At 52.8% G+C, this 21,501-nt stretch overlaps 6 protein-coding genes across 6 annotated transcripts; 4 read left to right on the top strand and 2 right to left on the bottom strand.

The window, feature by feature from the left end:
* Positions 1-977: 977 nt before the first annotated feature.
* Positions 978-5,915, top strand: ASPBRDRAFT_195831 (uncharacterized protein; the record flags this gene model as incomplete). The annotated part of the gene is made up of 9 exons (XM_067620906.1): positions 978-1,102; positions 1,160-1,574; positions 1,632-1,854; positions 1,916-1,947; positions 2,011-2,787; positions 2,838-3,545; positions 3,604-3,880; positions 4,921-5,407; positions 5,480-5,915. The coding sequence occupies 9 exons, from the start codon at positions 978-980 to the stop codon at positions 5,913-5,915; spliced, it is 3,480 nt and encodes a 1,159-aa protein (XP_067478916.1).
* A 408-nt stretch (positions 5,916-6,323) lies between these two features.
* ASPBRDRAFT_54960 (uncharacterized protein) lies at positions 6,324-10,771 on the top strand (the record flags this gene model as incomplete). The annotated part of the gene is made up of 5 exons (XM_067627322.1): positions 6,324-6,494; positions 6,565-8,268; position 8,570; positions 8,781-9,049; positions 9,143-10,771. The coding sequence occupies 5 exons, from the start codon at positions 6,324-6,326 to the stop codon at positions 10,769-10,771; spliced, it is 3,774 nt and encodes a 1,257-aa protein (XP_067478915.1).
* A 132-nt stretch (positions 10,772-10,903) lies between these two features.
* Positions 10,904-14,883, bottom strand: ASPBRDRAFT_54959 (uncharacterized protein; the record flags this gene model as incomplete). Its single annotated transcript, XM_067627321.1, has 10 exons — positions 10,904-11,016; positions 11,097-11,379; positions 11,446-11,621; positions 11,706-11,945; positions 12,111-12,261; positions 12,317-12,429; positions 12,496-12,946; positions 13,540-13,743; positions 13,809-14,785; positions 14,859-14,883. The coding sequence occupies 10 exons, from the start codon at positions 14,881-14,883 to the stop codon at positions 10,904-10,906; spliced, it is 2,733 nt and encodes a 910-aa protein (XP_067478914.1).
* A 575-nt stretch (positions 14,884-15,458) lies between these two features.
* On the top strand, positions 15,459-16,987 carry ASPBRDRAFT_54957 (putative cysteine synthase; the record flags this gene model as incomplete). The annotated part of the gene is made up of 5 exons (XM_067627320.1): positions 15,459-15,752; positions 15,836-15,895; positions 15,946-16,064; positions 16,136-16,752; positions 16,812-16,987. 5 exons carry the CDS (start codon positions 15,459-15,461, stop codon positions 16,985-16,987), a joined length of 1,266 nt encoding a protein of 421 aa, XP_067478913.1.
* Positions 16,988-17,401: 414 nt separating this feature from the next.
* ASPBRDRAFT_572524 (Myb-like DNA-binding domain protein) lies at positions 17,402-19,491 on the bottom strand. The gene is made up of 2 exons (XM_067627721.1): positions 19,488-19,491; positions 17,402-19,251 (listed from the first exon to the last, which is right to left on the bottom strand). The coding sequence occupies exon 2, from the start codon at positions 19,104-19,106 to the stop codon at positions 17,463-17,465; it is 1,644 nt and encodes a 547-aa protein (XP_067478912.1). The 5' UTR covers positions 19,107-19,251; positions 19,488-19,491; the 3' UTR covers positions 17,402-17,462.
* Positions 19,492-19,771: 280 nt separating this feature from the next.
* On the top strand, positions 19,772-21,485 carry ASPBRDRAFT_177228 (beclin 1; the record flags this gene model as incomplete). The annotated part of the gene is made up of 2 exons (XM_067619852.1): positions 19,772-19,860; positions 19,961-21,485. 2 exons carry the CDS (start codon positions 19,772-19,774, stop codon positions 21,483-21,485), a joined length of 1,614 nt encoding a protein of 537 aa, XP_067478911.1.
* Positions 21,486-21,501: the final 16 nt, after the last annotated feature.

Genomic DNA, 21,501 nt, shown 5'->3' with positions numbered 1-21,501 from the left:
ACCGTGTCCACTGCAGACTCTGCTTTGGTCTTTTTTATGCTGTTAGAATCGAAGTGAGAGGATGCTACTCCGTACACAGTACTTCTTCCTCCTTTGTCACTGAAATCAAATCAGGAAATTGATGTTCCCCTTCCCGCCTTACGTCAGCTGTTGCCTCAGGACCCTGTTGACCGCCTTGGGAAAAGGGCAGAAGGCGATAACGGAGATAACCAACTTAGACACTAAGCACCGAAACGTGCCTCTAGACACTCTCCGTCGGTCCTTTGGGGGTTCCATCCATTCTACCCAACCTTCAACCTTTCCATCACTCGACTCGACCTCTCCCGGGTATTTCTTATAGTTTTTTTTCCCACAGTTGATTCCCTGTGCGCCTAGCTGCTGTGGACAGCGCTGAGGTGATCCCGACCATAACTACAAGCTACTAGGACTGCTTGCGGACTACCGGACGGACCGCAAAGCACCCCCAATCCACATTATCGCGCCCCTCCTTGGTGCTCAGCGCACCTCGCCCTCCGCCAACCGCCTCTTCCAGCAGCTGCCTACGAGCAAGGAATCCAGCCATATTGCGCGAGATTGGCCTTGACTTCCGTCTCCGAGCAGAAATCTCGGCTCGCGCGCCGTCTCTCACTTCGCTCAGCGAAACCTCAAACACACACCGTACCAGCAGTCGCGCCCCGTCGATATCTTACACGGCGCTTCATTACATCACGTTCTCCTATCTGCGCCCAATCCGACCGTCGGAAAGTGGCTTGGATTCGTACTGCGACCCCTCCATTTTCAATTCACAGCATCGTACGGACCCTTAGAACAATCTCCGGTTGTGGAGGCCGCGCACTGCGTCCCGCTAGACGATTGTCTACCTGTTTGTCTGCTTCGGTCTGGCGTACCGCAGGATCAGCCCCCCGGAAGCCTGACGAGATCAAGGGCGTTTTGAGCATCCTACGACTCCTGTTCCAACAAACGTCTTAAAAAGCAAAATGTCTCCCACCCCTCCGTCTACAACTTCCTCGAGTGCTAGCGCATTCTCACCGGAAGGTCTCCACAAGGTTACTAGGAAAAGGAATCGGGTGCCTCTTTCCTGTGCTCCTTGCCGGCAACGAAAGTAAGTGCCTCCTGCACACTTTTGATGCGCAGTAGATGGCTCATCATATCTAAACAGGTTGAAATGTAATCGTGCACAACCTTGTGAGAACTGCATCAAACGGGGCGATGCTACATCATGTTCATATGCTCAGGCAAACGTGCGAAAGAAGAATCCGCCTCAGCTGTCTGCTTCAAGCTCGCCAGACGATATGCAGAATCGGATCGACCGGCTCGAGAATCTTGTGCTGTCCTTAATGACAAACGGTTCGCAGGCCAGCGGTCCAGCTGCCGCCCTTGCTGCAATATCCGGTAATAGCAGCAGCACTGGCTCCGTACCACATGACGGGGATGTAGACATAGAGGACGACGCACCCAATGCCCCGGAGGAGAGTGACACGGAGCAGGTCACCAAGTCTTTCGGCATAATGAAGGTCGACAATAACAAGTCATGGTATTTCAGCGAAGCTCATTGGGCTACTGTAATGAATGATGTAGGTCTATTCGATTCCCAGCCAGCTCGGGTCGTTATGGCTAATTGTGCTTTCCAGATCACGGAAGTCCGCAATTTCTTCCAGACGCACAAAAAACAGTACGAGGAACAAGCCCAGAAATTGGAAGCAACGAAAATGCCCACCGACGTTTCTGGCTCTGCATTACTGTTTGGGGCTACAAAGCCGCTTACTCGAGCAGAAATCATGTCTTCTTTGCCTTCAAAGTATACGACAGATATGTTGATTGAACGATATTTCAGCTGTTATGACCCTTCGACTCGTGAGTCAGAGTTCATTTCCACCAACACAAAATATCTGTTGGAACTGACGCAGAAAAATAGATATTCTTCACGGCCCAACCTTCCAAGCCCAGGTAAGTCAGGGATTTTCTTTCTCACTCGACGGAAGGGGGACGTTTCGTTGACTTGTGGACTAGTACAACCGTCACTGGGAGGATCCTTCGCAGACATGCACCGTTTGGATCGCCATGCTCTTTGCCATGATGCGGCTGGCCATGTTATCATATCATCGTGATGGAGACGAGCCACCGGAGTTCCGGGGTAAATCGTTAGACATGGCTGGCACATTTAGGAACCTTGTTGCGCAATGCCTCACCTTGGCTGACTTTACTAAATCATATCCAAATCTGATTGAAAGCTTGATATTCCATCTTCATGGAGACCTTTGTCAAACACGGGAAGCAGACGTATCAGTTTGGGTGCTGGTAGGTGTGATTACGAGGCTGGCCATGAGGATGGGATATCATCGTGATTCGAAGATGTTTCCCAACATCACCCCCTTCCTAGGTGAAATGCGTCGCCGAGTGTGGTCCTTCGTGCGGCAGGCAGACTTACTCTGCTCTTCCCAAATGGGTCTGCCAAACATGATTCGCACGTCTGACACAGACACGGAGCTTCCCCGGAACCTGTATGATGACGATTTCGACGAGAACTGCAAGGAACTCCCTCCGTCCCGGCCTCCGAATGAGCCTACACCGATCTCGTATCTCATTGCTAAATCACGCTTGACGTTTGTCTTTGGCCGTGTCATTGAAATAACAGCTCCTCTTCAAACCCCAGTATCCTACGATACTGTTATGGAGGTGGATGCGCAGCTTCGGCGAGCTAGAGACTTGATACCTGAGCACCTGCTTGTTCGCCCGATTGAAGATAGTCCACGGGAGTCTCCCACTCTCATTCTTTCACGGTTTACGGTAAGTTCCGCCCGCAATGTCTGTATCTGGCTTGCCCTGACGTTTTGCAGGTCGCTAGTGTTTACCACAAAGCGCAATGCGTCCTCCATCGGAAATATCTGGTTCGGGCACATGAGAATCCTCGCTTCACATACTCAAGAAGGACATGCATTGATTCCGCGATGGAACTGCTGCGGTATCAATCGTTGCTCCACACTGAAACTCAACCTATGGGACGACTACGAAGTAGACACAATCGGGTTACCTCGCTCGCCTCGACCGACTATCTCCTGGCAGCAACGATTATTTGCATTGATATGTATCATGGACAACGACTTCAGGCTGCAGGCAGAGTATCTAGTGACTCGTATGCTTGGGGTAGAGAGCGGCGAGAAGAGCTGATGGGCGCCCTGCGGCGGTCCAAGGAAATATGGGAGGAACTTCAGAACGAGACGATAGAGGCTTGGAAAGCAGGCGCTGCGCTTGGAGTGATGCTTTCCAAATTGAACCTAGGATATCCTGAAAGTACTGCTCCTCCGCCGGCATTTGAGCCGCAGGACGAGAAACAAAGTGCGGCGATGACCCTGGGCCTCCTCAGCAGCGGAATGAGCCCTGTCAATCCGGGCCACCAAGTCCTCAATGATCCTGCGTACAAGATGACAGAGGCGCCCTTGCCAGCACAGGGCGCACTAGGCACGACGGTAGATATGCCAGGTGCACCTTCGCCTTTCAACGCGATGTTTGGGCAACTACCTGATATGCAGCTTAATCTGGATTGGGTACGTGTTTCTGTATGATATGACCTTGTGAGCTCTATCCTAACTGAACTACCACTAGGACGCCTGGGATACCTATATTCAGAACTCGACGCTAGACGCGTCATCACAATGGTGGCCCTCGGCCGATGTGCAGCAACAGCAGCAGCAACAACAGCAAAGCCAAAGTCCTCTGTCACCCGTGCAGCTGTCCGCCGTGCAGAATGGCGGAGCCGATAGACTTCGCCCGATGCCTCGCGGCCCTCCTAACATTTTCTCTCCGGACAGCAGTGGCTATGACAATAGCAGTCCACTTGCGGCGGCAGCATTTACCGCCAACACACTCCAACATCCGAGTAGTACAGGGCAGGGAACATGATTCCCTGTCGGTCTCGGTTCGGCTACGCAGTATATAAAGATTGAATGTCAAAAGTTAATGTGATGGCTAAGTGCTGTATGATTTCTCCTGTCCATATGGTTTCTTCTTGTTTCTAGTTTATCTCCCCTCATGAGAGGCATTATATATGTTTCTATTGGTATAGTTTGCGGGCTTGGTGTCTGGACGGGATATACCACTTGGTAATGAGATGGTAGTTTCGAGGAAGGGAAAGATGTAATTTAGTCGACTATTAGGTGCAAATATGCCATGGCGTGACGATCAGTTTCTCATTTTATTCTCCTTCCTGACATGCCACACTGTCATCCTTTCATACTACTAGTATCATAGCACTCACAGTTACTACTACTATGTGCCCACATATATATCTCCGAGCATCAATAATTGAAGAACAACTAGTACAGTAAGTAGTAGTAGTAGTAGTACTAGTACTAGTATCGATGCAATCCTGTTTACCCATTGTAGCATCTTGTGGATAGTATACTATTTTCCCCAAAATGTTTAAAAAGAACTATAATGTAGTTTCTACGAATGAATATATATGCTCGCATATACGATAACGAAGGACAGATATTTAATAGTTAACAACATGTAATATCTTAGGTACTAGCTGAAATAATTATCCATAGCACTCCTACAACTATATTATAGCTCTTAGTAATTATCCACAACTGCAGACAATGTTTATCAACTATTTACTACCTTTTGTAACACCCTCCTCACGATCACAGGCCAAGTCACGTGAGAAACCGGGCTCGGATCGGACGAACCAGATTTTCCAATCAAGCCGCAGCAGACAGCAGCAGCGCAATTCCCCCAAGTTTTCCAGCGAGGCCAAAATAAATATTATTTCGCTTTTATCCTTGGCCGACAGAGAAAATGTAAGTTGATGGTACTGCACGTCCCGGAGAAGGGTTTTCTGCTTCATGTGTACATTCTAACAATTCGATTCGGACACCAGGCATTGTTTCCGAGCAGCTTGCCGGCTGCTGTCTTCTACAGCTCCAGCGCCGTTACGCTCAACCAGAGCACTTCCTTCCATCCATTCCCGCCTGGCAGTTCCTGTTCGGATTTCGCAGCCGACTTTGCAAAGCCGGTGGAACAGTACCGATGTCAACAATGAGCGTAAACCCGCGGATGAGAGCGAGCAGCGCGATAATAAGACTGAGGGTCGTGAGGAGGTGGAACAGTCCCGCGAAGAGCCCTCGATTCGGTTCATACAAACGGAATGGAAGGCTGGCCAGCGGCCAGCTCAGCAAGAGCAGGCGCAGGAGAAGCCACAGGAGCAGGAGCAAGAAGGATCTGACGCTGAGAAGCAGGTGGAGGCTCGGAGGCGAAGACTCCAGGAGCCGCCGACCCCTAAGGAGACGGTTTTCATTGGTAATGTCTTCTACGATGTGACTCGCGAGGATCTGAAGAAGGCGATGGAGAAGTATGGTGTTGTTGAGAAGGTGGTTCTTGTTCTTGATAACCGGGGTGTTAGTAAAGGGTAAGTTCGGTTGAGCGGGTTTGGTCTGTGGCAGTATAATAGTATAGAGCTAACCAACTACGTGGGGTATAGGTACGGCTATGTCCAATTCGACTCTATCGACGCCGCCCAGCGCGCAGTGGATGCGTTGAACATGCGTCTGTTCGAAGGCCGCCGCGTGACCGTGCAATTCGCCCAGAACAATGTTTACCACCGTCGGCAATTGAATGCTCCTACCCGGACCCTGTACATTGGCAACCTGCCTTTTGAGATGACTGACCGGGACCTCAACGAGCTGTTCAAGGACATCCAGAATGTCGTTGATGTTCGTGTGGCGGTTGATCGTCGCACTGGACAGGCTCGCGGTTTCGCTCACGCCGAGTTCGTCAGCACTTCCAGTGCGAAGGCGGCCATGGCGATCCTTGAGAACAAGCTGCCCTACGGACGCAGACTGCGTCTGGATTACAGCAAGGCCACGAACAGGACCGTGGGTGGCACGGACCAGTCTGCTCCCGTGGAGCAGTCATAATTGATGCTTTGAGCGGTTGGCATCAGGTTGTTTCTGTGTAAACTTTTTGTCAAAGGAGGAGCGGTCTCATGTACTCTAATTTAACGATATATCCTACTTATCGTAGGCCTGTATATTAACGAAATTGCATTCGACTGACTGGAAGATAGTAATTCAGTATTCAAGATAGTAGCTGATAGTGACAGTCCACGTGACTGTCGGGGAGCCTCGGTATCTTTCCGATCGGCAGCAGCGCCTCTCCGAAACCCCACGTTCGGCGCTCGAGCTGTTCTTCCTCGGACAACTCGCATTTACATCTGCTTTATAATCAGCTCTGTCCGATACTAGAGATCTTCGCCTTTTACCCCTGCATCATTCATGATATAACTGAGACCCAGACTGCTACGATCGTTACTACACACACACAACATGTCCTTCCTTGGTGGCGCCGAGTGCTCGACGGCAGGCAATCCGTTGACTCAGTTCACCAAGCACGTCCAAGATGACAAGTCCCTACAGAGAGATCGCCTCGTGGGGCGGGGCCCAGGTGGCATGCAAGAAGGCATGCGGTCCCGGGGTATGATGGGAGGACAAGATCAGGTACGAAGTGAACCCTTATCAAACATCCTCATCCAGTAGATACTAATACCCGATTGGTAATCCTGTCTAGATGATGGACGAATTCGCCCAACAACCCGGCCAAATCCCCGGTGCTCCCCCGCAACCGTTCGCCATGGAACAGCTGCGACGCGAGCTAGATCAGTTCCAGACCACACCTCCCCGGACGGGCTCCCCCGGCTGGGCTGCCGAGTTCGATGCGGGTGAGCATGCCCGCATGGAGGCTGCATTTGCCGGCCCCCAGGGTCCTATGATGAACAATGCATCGGGATTCACCCCCGCAGAGTTTGCTCGGTTCCAACAGCAGAGTCGGGCTGGCATGCCTCAGACGGCTAACCCTGTAGCGTCTGCCCCGTCGCCGATGATGGCTGGGTACCAGCGGCCCATGGGTATGGGAGGGTATATGGGTATGGGTGGAATGGGGATGATGCCGCAGACGTTTAACCCCATGGCGATGCAGCAGCAGCCGGCGGAGGCGACTACGCAGGATAAGGGCAAGGGACGGATGGTGGAGCTGGACGACGAGAACTGGGAGGCACAGTTTGCGGAGATGGAGACGGCGGATACTCAGAAATTGGACGATGAGGCCAACGCAGCTGTGGAGGCAGAGCTGAATGATCTGGACAGGTCAGTCCCCCAAGATTCGGGCTATGGTGCCTTTGAAAGCGTGTGGCAACGGGTCCAAGCTGAGACCGCAACAAACAGGAAATTGGCCGAGGGCGAGACCGAGTTTAACATTGACGATAACCTGCATATGGGTGAGATGGGCGAATGGGACGGATTCGATACGCTTAACACGCGCTTCCGAAACCCTCAACTAGGCGATTACATGTTCGAAGAAGATAACGTGTTCCGGAGCGTGAACAATCCTTTTGAAGAGGGAGTGAAGATCATGCGTGAGGGCGGTAACCTCTCCCTGGCTGCCTTGGCTTTCGAGGCGGCAGTTCAGAAAGACCCCCAACATGTCCAGGCCTGGACCATGCTGGGATCGGCTCAGGCGCAGAACGAGAAGGAACTTCCGGCCATTAGGGCGCTGGAGCAGGCACTGAAGATCGATGCTAACAATCTGGATGCGCTGATGGGGCTGGCTGTTTCCTACACCAACGAGGGCTATGATTCGACATCGTATCGCACTCTGGAACGTTGGCTGTCCATCAAGTACCCTCAAATCATCAACCCTAACGACGTTTCATCGGATGCCGACTTGGGCTTTACGGACCGCCAGCTCCTGCACGACCGTGTCACCGACCTCTTCATCCAGGCTGCTCAGCTGTCGCCTTCGGGCGAGCAAATGGACCCGGACGTCCAGGTCGGCCTGGGCGTTCTGTTCTACTGCGCAGAGGAGTACGACAAGGCGGTTGATTGCTTCTCTGCTGCGTTGGCATCCACGGAATCTGGAACGTCGAACCAACAAGAGCAGCTCCACCTGCTGTGGAACCGCCTGGGTGCTACGCTTGCCAACTCGGGTCGCTCCGAGGAGGCGATCGAGGCCTACGAGCAGGCGCTCAACATCAACCCCAACTTCGTCCGGGCGCGGTACAACCTGGGTGTGTCGTGCATCAACATCGGCTGCTACCCGGAAGCCGCGCAACATCTGCTGGGTGCGCTCTCAATGCACCGGGTGGTTGAGCAGGAAGGTCGAGAGCGGGCGCGTGAGATTGTCGGTGGCGAGGGTGGCATCGATGATGAGCAGCTGGACCGCATGATCCATGTTAGCCAGAACCAGAGCACCAACCTGTACGACACGTTGCGGCGGGTCTTTAGCCAGATGGGACGACGCGATCTGGCTGATCAGGTGGTGGCGGGGATGGATGTCAATGTGTTCCGGCGGGAGTTTGAGTTCTAAACATAGTCGAAGAGCGGATATAGTGGCCGTGCTCAGCCTGGATTGCTGAGCGATGCTGTCTATCGGATGGAAGATGGATGTGTTTTGGATATGGATACCATATAGGATTGATTCTCTGCGGACTGGCGCCCACGGAGGGATGCCGTAATGAACCAAGCTCATTGAGATATGCGGTGTAAATGAGAATGCGAACTATCTGTAGATATTCCAGTGTTCTACTAGTCGTTATACTAGATGGTTATGTCTATTCTGCTGATTTTCATCCCTTTATTATCTTCATGTGGCTGCCTGGGGCCACTCACCCCTTTGCGTCATCCGCATCTGTGTGCCTCGGCTCTTCTGCTTCTCTCCTTCATTTCGAACTCCGCACGACTTGCTTGCCGAAGCAGCACTTCTCTCATATTTCTCCTGGCAAGGAGAAGATTTTCACCGATACACAATGGCTGTGGTCACCGGTGCTCAACTGATCGCCCGGTCGCTGCGCGATGTGGGCGTGACCGTCATCTTCGGCATTGTTGGCATCCCTGTGGTTGAGATCGCCGAGGAGGCCATCAACCTGGGCATTCGATTCGTGGCCTTTCGCAACGAACAGGCCTGCAGCTATGCTGCCAGTGTCTACGGATACATGACAGGCCGTCCGGGCGTCTGTCTAGTTGTCGGAGGGCCGGGAGTTCTCCACGCGCTGGCCGGGGTAAGCTTACTCCAGTGTCCTCTCCACCGCTAGCCAGCTAGCTCTTGGCCATCGTGCTAAACTCCATACTAACCATCGACTTGGGACCAACAGATCGGAAACTCCACCGCAAACAACTTCCCATTGCTAGTCCTTGCCGGCTCTGCTGAGACCACCGGCGTCACTAAAGGCGCTTTCCAGGAATTGGACGCCATCTCCCTTCTCACCCCTCATACCAAGTTCGCTGTCCGCGCCTCCTCCCTCGACTTCATCCCCGGCGCCGTCAAAAATGCCTACCGCACATGTTGGTATGGCCGTCCAGGCCCGACCTTTGTCGACCTCCCCGCCGATATCATCCAAGGCAAATCCTCCCCTGGATACCGTCTCCCCCAGCCCGAGACCCTACTCGTCCCCTCGCCCCCAAAGACGAGCGGAGACCCAGCCCTGATTCTCAAGGCAGCGCAATTGCTACGCACCGCTCGCTCCCCACTCCTAGTGATAGGCAAGGGCGCCGCATACGCGCGCGCAGAGCTCGGAATCAACCAGCTCGTGGACCAGACCCAGATCCCCTTCCTACCCACTCCCATGGGCAAGGGTGTTGTGCCGGACTCGCACCCCTTGAACACATCCAGCGCACGCAGCGCAGCCCTAAAGCATGCCGACGTCGTCTTGATCCTCGGCGCACGCCTCAATTGGATCCTCCACTACGGCGAAGCACCCAAATGGAATCCAACGGCAAAGATCATCCAGGTGGACATCTGCGCCGAAGAAATCGGCCGCAACGCGGGGACCGCCGAGCTAGGAATCCTAGGAGACATCGGACTGGTAGTAGACCAACTCCTCTCCTCCCTCTCTAATTGGAAATACTCCCCTAGTCCTTCAGCATCCACAAACAACAAAGACAACTTCATATCCATCCTAACCGCCTCCGCTGAACGCAACGAACTCAAAGCCCAAAACGCCGCCCTCCGCCCCACCCCGCCCAACACCCCCCTAACCTACCAGCGCGCCTACCACATCATCAAATCCACACTCAACACACTCTCCCCCTTCGAACAAGGCAATATCGTCTACGTCTCCGAAGGTGCCAACACAATGGACATCTCCCGCTCCATCTTCCCGCTCAACCATCCCCGCCAACGCCTCGACGCAGGCACCTACGCCACGATGGGTGTGGGGATGGGATACATCGTCGCCGCGCATGAAGCATACAATGCCATCCCATCCCCATCATCCACCACCAAACAGAAGAAAATAGTAGCCTTTGAAGGCGACAGCGCCTTCGGCTTTAGCGCCATGGAAATCGAAACCCTAGCGCGGTACCGCATCCCTGCGCTTATCTATGTGGTCAATAACTCGGGGATATACCATGGGGATTCGGTAAGTGAGGATGATTGGAAGGTGTTGCAGGGTCAGACAGTGGGGAATGATACTAAATCCTCTCCTACGTCTGAGTCTGGTTCTGACAAGGGAGGTGGTGGAGGGAAGAAGAAGGGACTGCGCTCGACGAGTCTACTCTACGAAACCAGGTATGAGATGTTGGCGACGATGTGTGGTGGGAAGGGGTACTTTGTTAGGACGGAGGAGGAGTTGGAGAGAGCCACGAGGGAAGGGTTTGAAAGTGAGTGTGTTACTGTTGTGAATGTTATCGTGGAGCCGGGGATTGGAAAGGAGATTGGATTTGCGTGGCAGGGGAAGGGAGAGTCTTCTTCTAATGGTGGTAGTAGGGAGGTGAAGTTGTAGTATTTATCAGTTATTATGTGAATTCTGATTCGCAGAACTTAGTATAAGAACTAGAATGGTCTGTACACCAACATGAAGCTATACATATTAGTCACGTCCAGTATATAATACCAAAGAACTATATATCAACAACTACTGCAAAACCTCATCCAATACCTTGGCTACAGAAACGGCCTTTTCTTCACCAAAGCGGCCTCCAACGATTTGTACCGTGATGGGCATGTCCTTGACCAGGTCGACATCATCTGTTAGATCAAAGATATAGAGTTAGCAATGTGCCCCCCGTCTAGAAAACGGTATGGAAGGGATAAGAAGCTATGCATACACTGTTCCCAATTGAACCGATCCGACTCATTCCGGGGCACATGGTCCAACCACTCCTGATCCGGCTGATCGAGAGAACCATCCACTTTAGCCACAGGAACGGTGACAGCTGCGTAATTGAGAAAGTTCCAGAGAGCCGTGTAGCCCAGCCATTGGGAGCTGACGACCCAGGATTTCGGCCGGTATCCGACCCAGGGTGTCACGGGCATTAGGAGGCCGTCGATGTTGCTTGCTGTCCATTGCTTAAGGAAGTTGGTTTGGTAGGCCCATTTAGTCTCTTCGAGCTATGTGTTTGCGTCAGTATTTGGTTTGGGGCCACTGGGCCAAAAAGATAGGGTATGGGGACTGACCTCTTCGCGTTCTGAGATGGTCAGTTCGTCTTTTTCTGTCCCTACAACCATCCCTTCTATCAGTGGCTCTCCGACAATGTCGCATAGGTAGCGACAGTGTTGGCCGCCGTCGGCGAGGATGGCCTTCGTCCATAGATTTTGGCCTGTGGCGTGAAGGGAGGTGTCCCACTCGAAGACTGCAATCTAATTAGTGCAAGTCGATGGGATGAAAAGGGGGGGGGGGGGGGGGGGGGGGGGGAGATTGTAGATTGTGTACACACCTTCATGGCCGGCCTCTTTGAGTTTCTTTGCAACTTCGCGCATTGCCCTCGCGATAGGGGGCTGCGGCTTGACTATGCCGTCATCGTAGATAATCCCTAGTCGTAGTTTACCAGTGGGTTTCGCAGCAAGTTCCTTTCTCCAAGGGATTGGGATGCTGCCTGGATCAATGTTCCAAGGATTGGAGTCGAGGAGGGATTGCATGAAATGCTCAATAGTGGAAAGACTGCGGGCCATGGGCCCTGCGACTGGAGGAACCATGTAGTGCTGGTGCATGCTGAAGAAATAGGGTCAGCTGTTGTCTAGAATGATGCATATGTCGATAAAGCCATACAACGAGCAGTTCCATGGTACTCGGCCTGTAGTAGGACAGATCGAGTACAAACCTTGCAAATTGGCTGGGATACGAATTGATCCCCCAATATCTGTCCCAATACCAACGACACTGCCACCCGTGCCAACGAGGGCACCTTCGCCGCCGGAGCTTCCGCCAGAAATGAGTTGTTTGTTAAATGCGTTGATGGATTGCCCGAACACATGGTTGTAGGAATCAGACATCTGACTCAATCAGCATCACAGATCATATGGAATGGTGATAAGGGTGGCTATATACCATCAGAGACTGCGGCACATTCGTCTTGACGTACAACACCGCGCCCATTGACTCCAACGACAAGGCAATACTGCTGGAGCTTTTCGCGGGTTTGCCAACTAGTCCAACCCAGCCTACACTCGTCCCAATTAGCCATTACGCATATCCCAGTCATACTACCAAAGAGAAAGGACACAAACCAACGGTGGTATCAAAGCCCTCGACATCGAACCGATCTTTAATCGAAACTGGCAACCCATGCAACGGTCCCGTCACTTTGCCCGTCTTCTCCAGAATATCATCGAGCTCCTTGGCCCGCGCCAGCGCCCTGTCGAAGAAGATCTCCGTCAAGCACTTGGTAAGCTGCTGGGCGATGGCCGCGCGCTTACAAAAGGCCGTCGTGAGCTGTACGGAGCTAATCTCGCGGTTCGCCAGCATGGAGAGCAGCACAGTGCTATCATTAATCTCCGTCCATTCCAGCTCTTTCTCTGTGAGAATATCACAAGAGCGGATTGCCTCAAGAGCATTAAGTGGCGGATCGGCAGTGATGGACTCCGGGAGACGCCAACTAGGTGGAATGGCGGCCAGCTGAGCTGCGCGCTTCTTGTAGACGGTTGATTTCCAAGTTGGGATAGTCATGGCCTTGGGATCCTGTGGTTTTGAGGGATTGTAATATTTTAAACAGAAGGGTACGAAGAATTATGGAAGATTGAGACTACTGATGATTCCAGTCGTACGGCGGAAGAGGCCACAGCGCCGGACTTAAAGCCGGATGGCGTATCAGGTGCATTATGGGACAGGCCAACATGGTTGGTTATCATTGGCGATGAACCAAGGGAGAAGATTAAGTTGCACGGCCGGGTGATATCGGTGATGCTGCCAATCATGGGCTTCTGATCGTCTTATCCTGCCTATCTCGGGGAAAGATGGATTAGCTTTCTATCCGGATGATGCTGCGGGGATGGGAGGGGAAGCTGACCGGATATGGTGCCGATTTCCCCTCACGGGTAGGCAAGTTTGCTATCTTTGGATGGATGGAACGATGGGAGGAAAAAGAGGAGAAGTGAGAAGGGAGGGAAGAGTAGATAGAAGAGGATGGGAGAGGTCGGATGGAGGGCCCGCCAACCATGAAGCTCGGTCAGGCTCCGAGGCACCAGAATTACGGCAGAGATAAAACACGAGCAGATACAGAGATTTGTTTGCTTTCATACTCGATACTATGATACATATAGACGCCTTTACACTGTGATCAACATGCTGGCGTTCTTATACCAGGTCAAGAGCGGGTTCTCCCCGTTCTTCGTTTCCGTGTCCTCAATATACGCCCACCGGCGCATGAAGTCTTCGTGGCTCATCACCTGGGTCAGCTTGCCTGTGACAGCACGGTAGATGTCTTCGGTGGTGTTGAAGTCGGTAGGGAAGAAAATATCGAAGTAACCTTGGTGGACCTAATGCATAGTTAGAATACGGCCAACCTAGCACATGAAAGAAAGCGAGGGAGAGAGAAACATACGAATGGCGTCGATACTGGAACTGTCCGTCTCTTGTACCGCGTCTGCACCACGGGCGCATTCACGCCCGGCACGGCATCTGGGAGAGTGTCAAAGTCACTGGCGATCAGGCGATGGCCCGGGAAATAGGTGTTCAGGATATCGAAGAACTGCATGAGCCGGGTGGGGATATACTCCGGCAGGGAGTAGCGATGGCCCTGCTGCCACGGCAGCTGACTGCGCATCAACTTCATGTACTTGGAAGTCAACGGAGTGCGGAACTTCCGTCGCGCCGCAGCCTGGCGCACCCGCAAGAAGCGAGCAGCAATTGGGTCCAGCTGCGTATTGTAGTACTCGAGAAACTCGCCCTTGGCGTCGATCAACACTCCGCCCTGCTGAGGCAGCTCCGTCTTGAGGTCGTAGCGGATCGCATCATGGGAAAAGTTATCGAACACCTCCAGCGCCAGGAAGAAGCACGGCGAATGTACATATGTATCCCAGTCGAAAATCGAGCGGTTGATGATTTCCACACGATCCGAGTGGCCGGCCGCATCGAGCGAGTCGGTCAAGTTCTGCATCTGAAGCGATGCCAGTGACGGCGAAATCTCAATAATCTTGTACTTGGTCCGCTGGTAGACCTCGTAGTCGGTGTCGCGGATGTAATCCAATATGTTCATCATCATTGTTCCGTTTCCGGCACCCATTTCGTATATGATCAGGTCGTGGTAGGGGTACAACGTCAACTTGTAATTCGATACCAAGTACCGTGCAATCGTCTCTCCGTAGTAAGGTCGGAAAAGCTCCGTTGGCGTATGCCACAGCTGACGAGCGACATCTGGATTGGTTTCATCTAGCTGGTCCTCAAATTCGTGGTAACGTTGCCCAAGCATGCGATAAAATGCCGGTCCGTCCTCGATCTCGTTGAAATAGAATGGCTCTCCGGGACGGAAGATGGTGGCATGTTTCGAGAAGTAGCCGTAGTTGTGATTGTATAAACTGTCTAGAAAAAAAGAAGAAGGCAACAATCGTTAGCACCAGCGACCATCTAACACACAGTGGATAGGCTTCCCAACCGTCGATGAATTCTCTCGTCAGCATCTTCACCTGTCGCGGCCGCTCACGATGATGGCGGAGCTCTTTGGCCGTCACTAACGGATAGGCCTGCAATTGCTCCTCGAAATTGTTGACATTTTGCATGACATGTTCTCGGGAGACCCATAGCGTTCCTGGATCTAGTTTCGAATGCCCAAGGATGCGTTTCTTGAGACTCTGAAGGCTAAGGTTGCGAGACTGTTGACGGGATGGGTTGGACGACAGGCGCACGCAACCCGGTCGGCGCCCCGACAGGGCAGATGAAGACCTCCAGGATTGCCGACAGGCAGGGTGTTGAAACAGCTGCCGAAACAGCTGATTCAGGACTGGCGAGTCCATGAGTAGGAATTGGCGGCGAGCAGCAGCAAAGCGCAGGCCGAGGAGGAAATGTGCAAGACGAAGAGAGAGCGAGAGTCTTGAGGAGGTCAGGCGACGAATCACGAAATCCATTGGCGGAGTTGCTCTGGTTGGCCCGAGCTTTTTCTCCGGCCTCTCCTCCGATCAGCTTCTGACGTAGATGATATGATAGATTATTTTTGTTGTCTCTTCTCTTCAGTCACTCATACTGATCCTCTACAAGCATGGATGACCACTCGCATCTGTACATTGGCACTGCCTTCGTCGCTGGTGTCCTTCTCACGCTGGGATTCAAAGATCTCGTCTATCCGGAATTGGAGCGCCGCGTCAGAGACTACTACCAGGCACGCTCGCAAGCGAGTACACCAGCAACAACAACCTCTGAAAATACCTTGAGCGCTAGGCTGGGCCCTCCCGCGATTGTCGAAGGCATTGAGGGCTGCATTGGAAATACACCTCTGTTCCGAATCAAATCATTGTCCGATGCGACGGGGTGCGAAATTCTGGGCAAGGCCGAAGTACGTCATCCTCATTCCTACGTCGTCCATATCTACATTAAACCATCAACAAAATGAATTGGGTATATCTAACAATGCTGCAGTTCCTCAATGGAGCTGGTCAAAGTTCCAAGGACCGCGTAGCGCTGAGTATGATTCAAATAGTAAAACAACCCTACTCTCCCCTGTGAACTGTCTCTTACATCCCCGGCAGGCCGAAGAACACGGTATCCTGAGACCTCATTCAGGCGACACAATCTACGAGGGTACTTCCGGCTCCACCGGAATCTCCTTGGCTACCTTAGCCCGTGCGAAAGGCTATCTCGCGCACATGTCCGTTTCCCATACCCTACCTACTATCCTACATCCCCTATACAAGCTCTTGCATTAACGATATGTCCCAGCTGTATGCCATCCGACCAAGCCATCGAAAAATCAAACCTCCTCCTCAAACTGGGCGCCATCGTCGACCGCGTGCCACCCGCGCCCATCGTGGAAAAAGACAACTTCGTCAACCGGGCGCGAGCTCTTGCGCAAGCGCAAACCGCATCGAACATGGACGGAAGGGGGTTCTTTGCCGACCAATTCGAGAACGAGTCCAACTGGCGCGCACACTTCAGCGGCACGGGGCCCGAAATCTATGCGCAATGCGAGGGGAAACTGGACGCTTTCGTGGCGGGCGCCGGGACTGGGGGTACCATCTCTGGTGTGGCGCTCTTCCTGAAGCCAAAGATACCGAACTTGCATGTGGTGCTGGCCGATCCCCAGGGAAGTGGACTGTACAATAGGGTTCGCTTTGGCGTCATGTTCGATTACAAGGAAAAGGAGGGCACTAGACGACGGAGACAGGTCGACACTATCGTTGAAGGAATTGGGATCAACCGTGTTACGGCGAACTTTGAGGCTGGGAAGGAGCTGGTTAATGACGCAGTCAGAGTGACGGACGCTCAAGCTTTGGCTATGGCTAGGTGGCTTGTAGAGAAGGATGGCATATTCATTGGCAGTAGCAGTGCCGTGAACTGTAAGTGCTTCCAGGCATTCCTTTGACGTGTTAACCATGCTAAGTCTCCCATCACACAGGCTTCGCGGCAGTGAAGACGGCAATGAAGCTCGGACCCGGTCACAGGATTGTGACAGTCCTATCTGATTCGGGTTCGAGGCATCTTTCTAGGTTCTGGGCCAAAGCCGGAGATGTTGGTGGCGCCGTGGATACAAAGCTGGAAGATGTGTTGAACGCGACGGAAGAAGATCATTAGGAGCTACGATTCAGTGCGGACAGCATGGGGTTCGTCACGGGCAAAGAAAGACAAGGCAAGAAAAGTATCAGTTATGGGCGTCCGGGGAGACCCCTGGGCAGGGGCGACAAAGCCCAAACATGCTATTCCCGCTATGCATGAAGCTGATGCTAGTGTCGGACATGGCGGCGGCCAGAACTATGCTCGTTGCCGCTGAAACCGACAACCTGGGATCCCCTCGGCCTTACCCGGACGAACTGTGGCGGTGGCTCCCATTCGCGCTAGAGCCGCGCGACGGTCTACGACCTCCTGTCATCCAGTCTTACCCTAGTGGGTCGGATCGTGGCATGAATCTGGCAAAAGGTCGTGCTTGAGGCGATCGTGCCCGCTGACTGGTTGCACGTCTAAATCGAACTCTTGACTCAAGTTGCCGCGAATCGGCTCCATCCCGTCCCTTCCAGTTGACGCGGCCGCCCAATTATCTTTCTTGGTGGAATTAAACGGCTTCGCCACTCCAGAGCTGCAATAGTTCAAATTCGATCTCCGCAAGTGGGCGTCCAGATAGTCTTGCACGGATGGTGGCCCACGAGAGGTTGTGTTGGTCTTTGATTTTGGTTAGCTCTTCCCGCTCCAGTTTAGTCCATGGTCTGGACAATGAAGGCGGGTTCGCTCGGCGTTCACTCCAGTGCGTTTTATTCCAGTTAAGGAGTTGGGGCAGGTTTTTGTGTGGAAGTTGGTCGACGATCTCGTTCCACTTTCTCCCTTGTACTCGCCTCATCTCAATGATCAACCTTGCTTCATCTGGACTAATGTACGTCCGAACACGTTTCTTCGTAGGCGTCGTCGTATCATGATCGTCTGGAGTGTTCTCCGCCGATACTTGCGTTATATTATCAGAAGAAGCCCCACTCTTTTGGGCGGAAGTGCTGGTTGCTACTGCCCGCTTCTCTGCATCATGAGAGTCGGTTACGGCGGCCAGATGGTTCCGCATGGCTGCCTGATCATGTTGGCCATCTGGGGCCTTGCCTAGAACGTCCTTCAGATGGGAAATGTAATCGGAACGAGCAAAGTATTGCTTGCAAGTCTCGCATCGGTCTGTCGCACGGCTTGGGGTGTGCGATTCCGAGCGCTTTCCTCGGATTTCCATGCGCCGTTTGGGCGTCGGCGAGGGCTCATAGTCTTCCTGCAACGGATCGTCGGATTCGTCTCCGTCCGGCGTCTCTGCGAAGGACCAGTCGCACACGACGGGGCTGGAATGATGCTTCCTCCCCAGCGGTGACTTCTGAGGCTTCTTTGCGCGTCTTTGCCCGGAGCCCCGTCGAGAGGACCAAGGAAGTGCCCAAATAGACCCTGATCCCGGTGGAGACTGAGACCGCACAGTATTGAAAGAAGGCGCAGGACGTGACTTGTTCCATGTAGGCGTAGAAAAGTCCCCGCTAATTTCAGGAACGCGCCATATCGCCTCCACCGCCTCACTGAACTTGACTTCCTTGGATTGGGCGGATGCTTCAGCCGCAGAATTTGCTTTTTCAATGGCAGGTTTCCCGGTGGCATCTGTCGTCACCTTTCGGCCCCGAGAGCCATCCGGGTTATTCTGGACGCACAATGCAGTATCCAGCAACGAGTCCGCACTAGACCTCTCGTCGTTAGTGTCCGGGTCGTCATTGGCTGCTTCGCCCATAATGGCGTCCCATGGCTGGTCCGGGACCAGCCCTGTTTGCGATGGCATCGACGCCGATGGACGATGCGATTGCATGCCGCCGTCATCTCCTGCAGCATCACCTCCGATTTCTTCTGCATCAGGAGGATGACCAGAACTGCCCAACGATACATTATCCACTTCGGGATTTGGAGGTGCAGACAAGTCCGTCTCAAACAGCCAACCATTCTGTTCCCCGGTATCATCTTCACCCTCCATGGCCTGGATGTGGCCATTGTTCACTATTATATTTCCGGTTTGTAAATCGATTTCGTCCCCAACGTCGGTAAAGTCTTTGCCGTATTTTTCAAAAATGCCTTCGAAGATCGACTTCAAACGGAGATCATTTTGCGCACGTGCTTCGTCAAGGTCCATATCGTCCACCTCTTCCTCGGGTTCCGGCCCCATGGAGAAGCGTGGTCTTTTAGCAGGCCTTTCCATTGTCTCGTTGAGTTGTAATTGTCCTATATTGGGTGCGCTAGAGGGAGAGAGCAGCGACGAAGAAGGATTCCAGCGCTGCTTCTGCGGAACTGAACACCGAGCAAATGGTCGTCTGGATCAAGGTTGTGACATTGCCTGTTGAAAGCTTTTTAAACTTGTAGTTAGTAACAAGTAGCACAAATAAATAAAACAGCGCAAGTATCGATTCATAGAAACAGAGACGGAACTAGACAAGGTAGAGCAGTGTAAGAAAGGAACGGGGAGTGACATAGTAACTCCCGGATGCACACAGAAATGAGACATTTCAATGTCTGTTGAACAACATAAAACACATGTCAAGAGCTTTGGAAATATACTCAGACCAGAGGGAATAACACGGACCGGACATACCTTCCAGAGTCTCAAGCCGACTGACTTTGCATTCCGATTGTCTGGAGCTGCATTGAGTGAATCAAACCATTCGAATCTCCCGGTCGGGGAAAGAAAGACGCCAAAACACGCGCCGCGCACGGATTGCCGCATGACGTCTCGTGAATGCGATCCCCTGCCGACCATCCCAAGCTCCCTCTTGTACTTCTCGGTTTCTCCCTGGCTCCTCGTCAGACAGACCACCGTTTTGCCCTTCACGACCATAATGCCAGGGAGGCTGATTCCATCATTTTGCCATGTATTGCCAAAAGTGCCGGACTCCACTGAAGTTGGATGGCTCTCTCGAGTCGCTCAACCCCGCCGCCTTCGACTTGCTGATCGGTAGGTAATCTCAGCTTTGGCCTCTTTGCTCTCTTTTGAGTTGCACGAAATCATACCGGAAACTAACTATCTCTGATCTTAAAATTTCCAGGCTCAACAGGTAGATCCCTACCGGACCATGGCACCCATTCATCATCCCGACCTTCCTACCCTCAAGAGCGACGAGAGCTTTACGACCGGGCCTCTAAGCATGCTACATCGCCGGTATATCGAAGATCTGTTCCAGCTCCCCGCCAGGCAGGCAGTAATCAGTCCAACCCTCCAAGGCTGGGCCGAGGTGACAGTGGTAATATGTCCTTTGTGATGCTCACGGAGTCTCAAGTCGGGCCGCCACATGGAATGCCCGGTACCAACGGCGAAAGTCCCTCGAAGAGTAAGCTGCCGGTCAACACACAGTCCAATGATCGCGGGTCGGATGAGGCATCGTTCGCAGATCAAGTCGAACGAACAAGCCGGCTGTTTGATATAATCTCCGCGCGATCCGACATTGACCATCCCATCTGCACGGAATGCACGGAGATGCTCGTGGACGGTTTACAGCAACGACTAGCGGATGCCACAAAAGAGCGAGATGCATACATTTCATTTCTGCGAAATCTGAACTCCTCTGTCCCGACAGCTGAAGAGCTCGAGGCGGCCCAGAACTCGCTACAGGAGACCTTAGATGCGGAGAAGCTCGCCTTTGAAGAACTCCTTGCGTTGGAAGTAGAGAAGGCGGTCTTGGATGAAGAAATCGCCGGCTTGGAGGAGGAATCTCGTCAATTGGATCTTGAAGAGGAAAAGTTCTGGCGTGATCGCAATGCATTTGCCTTGACCCTCTCCGATTTCCAAAACGAACGTGATGCGTTGAATATGAAATACGACCACGACTCTCGTCAGCTTGAAAGACTACAAAGGACCAATGTGTACAATGATGCCTTCTGCATTGGCCACGATGGCTACTTTGGAACGATCAATGGGTTGCGGCTTGGTCGATTAGCTAACCCATCGGTGGACTGGCCCGAGATCAATGCTGCTTGGGGCCAGACAGCGCTCCTGCTGGCGACCATTGCAGACAAGTTAGGCTTCCAGTTCCAAGGGTACCAGATCAAGCCAATGGGATCTATGTCCAGGATAGAGAAGATCGAACAGTCTCGACCATCTCCGGCTCAGTCGGCGCTGAGTGGAGCAAATGCGATGTCATCCGCACCGCCCAAGATCACCGTTCTCGACCTGTTCTCATCGGGCGAGCTGCCCCTAAATCTTCCCTGGCTTCACCGCCGGTTTGATGCAGGCATGGTGGCGTTTCTGGAATGTTTACGTCAACTAGGTGAATTTGTGGAGAAGACGCCGGCGCCTGTTCCCTCAAATCGCCGGGGTCACGCCAACACTACAGTGCCCGGGTTGAAGCTTCCATATGAAATCAAACGCGACAAGATTGGGGACGCCAGCATCAAGCTTGGATTCAACCAGAACGATGAAACCTGGACCCGTGCATGCAAATACACCCTGACCTGTTGTAAGTTCCTTCTGGCGCATGCGAGCAACGTTGCTAGCGCGGGTTCCAGTAACTCTGCTGCCGTCGCAGCAGCAGCAGTTGCAGCTGGCGAACAAGCCGGGATGCCTACGACTAGCCCTACAACCAAATGAAGCTGTCATCTGGTAT

The sequence above is a fragment of the Aspergillus brasiliensis genome (genome assembly GCF_001889945.1).
Source record: "Aspergillus brasiliensis CBS 101740 unplaced genomic scaffold ASPBRscaffold_6, whole genome shotgun sequence".
In the NCBI taxonomy this organism is placed as follows: domain Eukaryota; kingdom Fungi; phylum Ascomycota; class Eurotiomycetes; order Eurotiales; family Aspergillaceae; genus Aspergillus; species Aspergillus brasiliensis.
The sequence above is the reverse complement of the archived record's forward strand: the minus strand, read 5'-3'. Positions and strand labels throughout refer to the sequence as shown.

Excerpts from the sequence above, each read along its gene's own strand:
- ASPBRDRAFT_572524 (XM_067627721.1), bottom strand. The coding sequence starts at position 19,106 with ATGGAAAGGCCTGCTAAAAGACCACGCTTCTCCATGGGGCCGGAACCC.